At 41.5% G+C, this 7,068-nt stretch overlaps 1 protein-coding gene across 3 annotated transcripts in view; it reads right to left on the bottom strand.

Annotated features, from left to right (window-relative positions):
• The window catches only part of alcama (activated leukocyte cell adhesion molecule a), a 52,505-nt gene extending 51,771 nt beyond the window's left edge, over nt 1-734 (bottom strand). For all 3 annotated transcript variants that reach the window (XM_017437220.3, XM_025010841.2, XM_017437221.3), the window contains exon 1: nt 449-734. In XM_017437220.3, coding sequence (XP_017292709.1) covers nt 449-497 — 49 coding nt within the window. In that variant the 5' untranslated portion in view covers nt 498-734. The remainder of the gene's footprint in view (nt 1-448) is intronic.
• Nucleotides 735-7,068: the final 6,334 nt, after the last annotated feature.

The raw sequence follows: 7,068 nt of genomic DNA, 5'->3' as shown, positions 1-7,068 counted from the left end.
GGGGGGGGGGGGGGGGCGCTGGGCGCTTTCCTCACACAGGCAGCCCATAATTATCATAAATCATCCAGGAGGGAAACAGCAGCATCACTCCGCTCGTTAACAGAGACAGACAACATGAAACAATGACATCATGCAGCCATGTGATGACTGAGTGACGGTCACCACTTCATCACTGGGGGGGGGGAGGGGTTGTCACTTTTCAGTGACGCAGACAGTTTTTTTTTCCTTTACAGCAAAATGGAATATAGTAGCATCAGTTTGGGAATCTCCCCCCCCACACACACACACTTGAATACAGAAAGTGAGTTGCAGCACGTGCCGGACACATTTAGCGGGAACGCTTTCAACTCTTTTTATTCTTTATTTAATCCAGAAAAACAAAATTAAAAAGAAAGAAAAAAGAAAAGAAGTGTTTGAAGTTCCCCTCACGAGCAGACAAGAGGCTTACCTCGGCGGAGGAGGAGGAGGAGGAAGAGGAGGGCGGACAACAAGTGCATCCTGGCGGCTCGGAGCCCCTCGGTGGGTTCGGTGGTTCGGCGGTTCGGCGGGTCGGAACTCAGAACAGGTGCGTTGAGTCAAAGTGTCCACGCGCCTTCGCTCCGCGTCGCTTCTCGGCGGCTCTCTTCCCCCCGACGTGCCCGTGCGCTCCGGAACTCTGCCTCTGTCTCGCGCTCACTCTCTCTCGCTCTGTGTGTGGCGCGCGCGCTCGCACTTCTCCGGCTCTGCTTCAAACAGGTAACAGGGAGAGAGAGGGAGAGAGAGGAGGAGGAGGAGGAGGAAGAGGGGGGGGGGTACCGAGGGCAGCTCCGCCCCCAGACACCTCCTCCTCCTCCTCCTCCTTACCTCCAGCAGTGCTCCCCAAAACACTCCCCCCCTTCTTCCTCCCCTTTGTCTCCCTCCTCTTCCTCCCTCCTTCACAAGTAAAAAGAAAAACACAGAACCGGAGCCCTCGGATGCAAACAGGCACGACTCTCAGCTACTACCACCACACCTACGTTTGTCTGACCGAGTTGTAGTCATAGCAACAGCAACGTCATTAGCTGTGGCGGCCATCTTAAATTGGGAGTCCACAAGTTAACCTGCTGGTGATTACCGTCTGAGAGCTTCATTAAAGCTGTCAAAAAAGGCGACTTTTTAATGTTTTTGATTTGAAATTTTCTGTATTTGTGCATCATTTATGATTAAAACAACCACTGGATATCATTCACTACTAAAAGTCTACAGCATAATTTGTAATATATGAGTGAAATCAGCGGAGTCGTGATTTGTTGCCAACAATTACGAGTCGTTTGTTTACATCTGAACACGGACGAGTTCGCTTCGGACGGACTCGGTGGATGTCGAGTCGGTCAAATAATCCCCGGCTGCAAACTGAGTCAGAGGGAGAACAGAGGAGTTGGAATAGAAAAGGCGAACTTCTTCTTCTTCTCCTGAGAAGAAACGGCGACCAGAAGCTGTGAGGACGATTCGACAGGAAGTGGAGTCGTTCTGGGGAGGAAACGGAGCGGAACTCGGAGCTCAGATCAGATGAAACGAGCCGAGCCGAGACGTTCTGAACTCAAACAAAAACAAAAGAAGATTTGCTGTTTTCTATCGCAATTTTATACCGATTTAAATTAACCTTTAAAGAATCGTTTAATGCAGAAACTGTGTCAGAAGAATAAAAACTCAGTTTAAAACCAATAAAAAATGGCATAATTTGACAGCTGATGGCCTTAAGATGCATCCACTGGTTCACAAGATATTTTGCTAACAAGCCAACATGGTTTGAGCCAACCGTTTCACGCTCAGCTACTACCACACCAAATCTTTAGCCAGTTATGCGTTTTTTTGGCTCTTTTATAGTCAGTTGGCTGTGGCGACCATCTTGAATTGGGTTGACTCCAGACTTTCTTCAGTTGTAGACATAGATCCATCGACTGTTTTCTGAAGGTTTTATTAAAATCAGTCTCTTGAGGTCCGTCTGCTGCGTACAGTTTTTTAGTTCATCATCATCTTTGAATCATGGATAACTAAACCTGACGTCTACGGGAACATTTACAATAAATTTACATTCATTTAAATTTGTCAAATATCCCAAAAGCCAAACTAAACCACCTGAGAAGCTCGACGTAAGAAATGTGGGAGAACGTTAACAAACCCACGCTTTGGTTCGAGCAGCACGCCTGACTTGAACGAACCTCTCGGCTGCGTTTAAAACCAAAGCACCATATTCTGATTTAATGGCAGCCTTCAGATGTACTCGAGGTATCTGACAGTTCCCTGACTGATTACTCCACTGATTCACAAAAATACACACGCAAAAAAAAAAGGCAAGGTGACATTTTTACTTTTTCTGCAGCTGTCTAAAATCTTAAAGGTATTAAGTTTAGTGACTCAAGAAGAAAGAAAAAGCCAGGAATAAAAAGTAAATTTAAAAAAAATGTTCCAACAATGTCTTCGAAGGCTGGTTCATGTGTCTATTCTTTTGCTTTAATCTTTACATATAAATATATATACAGTATAAATATATATATATATGAATGACGGGATAGAAATAGTGTAATGTGTGTGTTGGTGGTGGGTTACGTATGAACTGTGGGGTTACTTTAATGATTTATTTGTGGTTTTTTGCTCATTTCACATTAAGACAGCAGAGTCCAAAACAAATTTAACACCAAGAAGACATGTATGTATGATATATGATATGCATATGACATGCTTTACGTTTTTGTAAAGCATAATGTCCCAAAGAATTAAATCATATTGTACTGTTCTCTGTGTTATATTGTATTGTATCATATCCTATCATATATTATAATGTATCAATACATATTGTAATGTTTTGTATTATATTGTTTATTATCATATCATATTGCATCGTATTGTGTATCGTACCGTATCATATATCGTATCGCAATATATTGCAACTTATTGTATCGCAGTGTATTGTATAGTATCATATCATATCATGTACTGTACTGTATTGTAACAATGCATATTGTAATGTTTTGTATTTTATTGTATCATATCACATCACACAGTGTCATATCATGTATTGTATCGTATCATATATCATACATACTCGCTCCAGAATCCAAACCAAGTCCTTATGAGATGGTGTCTCTTCCTTCAGCCATGTAACCTGGATGTTAGACATATAAAGGGTGGAGACGATGTGCTTAATGATGCATTATCCAGGGCTACATGATAGAGAAAATTACTAGTTATATGTTGGAAAAAAATTGTAATGTCTCTCCGCTTCTGTTGTCTTTCAGGTACAAATGGGTCCGAGTTGGAGGTTTACAGCTAACAGCAGTTTTGCGATGGCTAGCTGAGTCATATTTTATGTTTCTCTCTTTCTGTGGTGACTGGGTTAGCTCTTTATAGATCCAGTTTGCACCTGAGAGGTATAAAGGCAGCTCAGACGCAGTGCTGGGGTTCGGCTTTCTCTCTCCTGTTTCTGTCCCTCTCCTGGAGGACAGCTTGTCGAATAGGTAATGTTTTGGTTACGGCTCTTCTTTTTGTTACTGGGTCATTCAGTTTTATCAGCATTCAGGCAGAATGTTTTCTTATTATTGACATAACCATCTTTTCCTTTCACAGTGACCAGTTCTTTTGCGTAAATAAAATTGAGCAAGTTACGTTTTGTCTGTGGAAGTCTCCTTTTTGTTGCCAACTATGAGCCAAGTTGGTAACAATATTGTATTGTATCACATCTTATCGTATCATATGTTGTATCAGTTTATATTGTATAGCATTATATTGTTTTAAATCATCTGATAACAGATCATAATGCATTGAATTGCATCATAAAGCTTCATTTTTTATTTGTATCATAGCGTATTGTATTGTATCATCTTATGTAAAACTTTGTGCAAGTTTGTTTGATTTAGATTGGATTATTTATTGATTTCTTTTAGTCGTTTTAAATTACAAATTTATTCCTGTTTGAATAAACGGGTGAGCTGTTTAGACGTCTGGTTTCAGTGAAGTTCATTTGAGTTTAAAATTATGTTTTTTGAATATCTTTTAATGGATACTGTGAAGTGATGTGATCAATTCATGATTTTCTATATGGTATATTTTAAAAGATGTGTTTATGTACTTGCTGACAGGTGGGCACAAGAGTAATACTAGAATAGCTGGTAGTTCAACCAAAAAAGTAATGTATTAAGAGTAGTAGTAAATCAGAGCCCCCTATTAGAGAGCTCAAACCCATCAGCCGCGCACAGAGTAAGAAAGGTCGAGAGCCGTGTCGTCTCACTGATGGCGTCACAAAAATGTTGTATGGTTATCAGCAGATGGGACGGAATTTAAGAATAGATTATACTTCCTCGCTCCTTCGGCCACCTGACAGCAAGAGGATATCAAGTAGAGCTAGAGTGATTTATGATCAGGGTGACTGTGTTTTACGAATAAATTTTGAAAATTCACGCAAACCTTTTTTTTTTTTAATCCTAATTAAAAGTTCCCAGTCTTTTGAATTAAAATTAGCAGCTGACTGACCTAAAACAGCTTTTCCTTGAACACAAATGTTAATTTTAGCATAAATGTCGTTTTGACGGATTATTTAACTTATCTTTGGAAAAAGTTATGGTTGCTTGGTTAAAAGAAGTCCCGAAACTGTTTATAAAAATGGTCTCAGATGCAAAGAATGACGTCCTTCTGGTAGCATCAGAAAGCAGTGATGGGAGGGACGGAGCACACAAACATCTGAATCCACCCAGATTCAAAAAACTCAAAGCTGACATCTAATAATATGATAAAATAACAAACAGGCAAAACCCCATTTTACAGTGAACGCACCACTACACACACAGTAAAGCGGTTTAATAAGAATAATGCCTGCTGCAATTGAAAAAAAAAGTAATATCACACGAGAAAGAACACAAAAACTCTTCAAATCATAATTTCTGTATTTTTAACTTGAAACTCAAAGTTCTCTGAACGTACAGCAGAGTAAATCTGATCAAACAGAACGTTTACGTGACGTTTATGCAAAGCGGACGCTAAAAGTGCAGATTTGTGCTTTCCAACTCGCTCTCTCGCCAGCTCGTACAGACGCACGAACACGCTCTCACGCTGAGGCGTATTTTTCAATCAGCCCCCATCTCAGAAGCTGCTTCATGCAGGAGGGTACCACCCCGCCTCGAGCCCACAGGCGGAGAACATAAAGCCGATGGTAAAGCCGCCTGTATGGGATGCTTAATTAGAACGAGGGAGCAATGCCGGCATGGTAAATAATTTAGCTGGGATTAATTATTAAGATCTTTGCTCATATCTCCGTATTTTTCAATTATTCCGCATCACATTTGGAGAGCAACACAACTAATGACACGCAGCGGCCGTCTTGTAATGAGGAATAATGAAGCCGAGGCTCCAAGTCCTGCTGAGACTTATTTACCTGCAGAGACAACACTCAAGGAGTTAAGAGAGTCCTGTGGACAGGTTACGAACAGACAATATCTTACCTGTTACAGATAGCCCGTTGAAAGGCCTGAATTGGAGAAATAAAGCTCAACTTCAAGCAAACTGTCGAGCTAACAGCTAGCGGCTAAAACAAAAGCTGCCGTCTCAAAACGGCTCCAGTTTCAAAAGTTTCACGACGGTTTTCAGTAAACGCTATTTTAAAAACCATCCCTTTGTCGTCAGATTTTTCTTTACATGGTTATTATGGCAGGAATGTTGTTATATTAACTACTGCAATTGACCCAGGCTGCACCAGAAGTGCAACAGCTAGCTGCTGCCGCCATTTGTACGTACAAATAACCGTCAAATTCCATGTGAATAACTGGGATGGGCGCTGATGTTCGAATTAAAATGGGCAAATCTGAAGCATTAATGTGACCGTCACAACCATTTGTTTTTTTGTTTATTTGTTTTTGTTGACATTTGGTAACATGCCAAGTTCCTTTTCTTGCCTGACCACTCCCAAAACAAACAAACAAACAAAGCTGGAACATCCCAGGATCTGTTTCTGCCATCCTAGTTTATTTTGAAAGGATCTTAAAGTGGAAGCGACGGTCACGGATGAGCTCAGCTGGACTTCCTGAATACATGCGCCCCCCCTCCACGTTGATCCATCAGACAGGAGCAGCGCCCGTCGTTGTAGCCAAAGCCTCTGTTTGTTTATTTACTGCACCACCTGGGCTAAGTTAGCTCTAACGCACCATGAGGCTGAAGCAACAGCATGAAAAAGGCAACAGTCCTGAATCATAAAGGTAGCTGAGATCAGCGCTTGTTAACACTGTAGATCAGAGGTTAGAGCAGTCGTCCTCCAATGAGAGAGTCGGAGGTTTGATTCCACCAGTCTGCCACGTGTTGACGTGTCTCTAGGCGAAACACTGAACCCCTCCCTGCCTCCGATGTGCCCCATCGGTGTTTGAAGCACTGATTTGACTTATTCAGGTTACCTTTATAGAGATGTAGCAGAGTGCTATATGGATGTGTGGATGGGTCAGTGAGACACAGATTGGGTTGTAAAGTGCTTTGAGTGGCCTGGTTGGCTGGAAAGGTGCCATATAAGTATACAGTCCAGTTACCTGCTGAGTAAAATACAAAATAAGAGAACAGCTGCAAGTTGGTCCTGTGTTTGGAGCGTCTGCTGGTTGGACGGACTCGGGAAACAGAACCCTGTGACGGGGGTGTGGAATCAAATATTCTCAGAAAAACTGAGAAATTACCAACAAATTCAAAGAGTGGCAACAGTGTCCCTAATCAGTAACTGAGTTATTGGAAACTGACGGCGATGGAGGGGTTTCCAAAGTTAGGGTCGAGACCCGGCTATGGGTCTTAAAACAGAAACAAAATTCAAATTTCTGATAGTATTTTTAATTGTCATGAGAGATAAAACGTGTAGGTTTAAGTAAATCAAAATGTTCTGATTGTTGTCCTGACTGCAGGTTTTTATACTTTAGTCACAACGTTCTGTTGTCCTGTGGATTGGAAGCTGACAAGTTTGGGAATGGCTGACGTAAAGGTTTATAAAAATGACGATTCTGATTTAGTTTTTCCAGCTTTTTCGGGCTCGTTTTGAGCCAGCAGCGCTTGGATTTCCCAGTCCGATCTGAAGTAAACTCTGAAAAC

This window comes from Kryptolebias marmoratus, linkage group LG2, assembly GCF_001649575.2.
Source record: "Kryptolebias marmoratus isolate JLee-2015 linkage group LG2, ASM164957v2, whole genome shotgun sequence".
Lineage (NCBI taxonomy): Eukaryota > Metazoa > Chordata > Actinopteri > Cyprinodontiformes > Rivulidae > Kryptolebias > Kryptolebias marmoratus.
The sequence above is the reverse complement of the archived record's forward strand: the minus strand, read 5'-3'. Positions and strand labels throughout refer to the sequence as shown.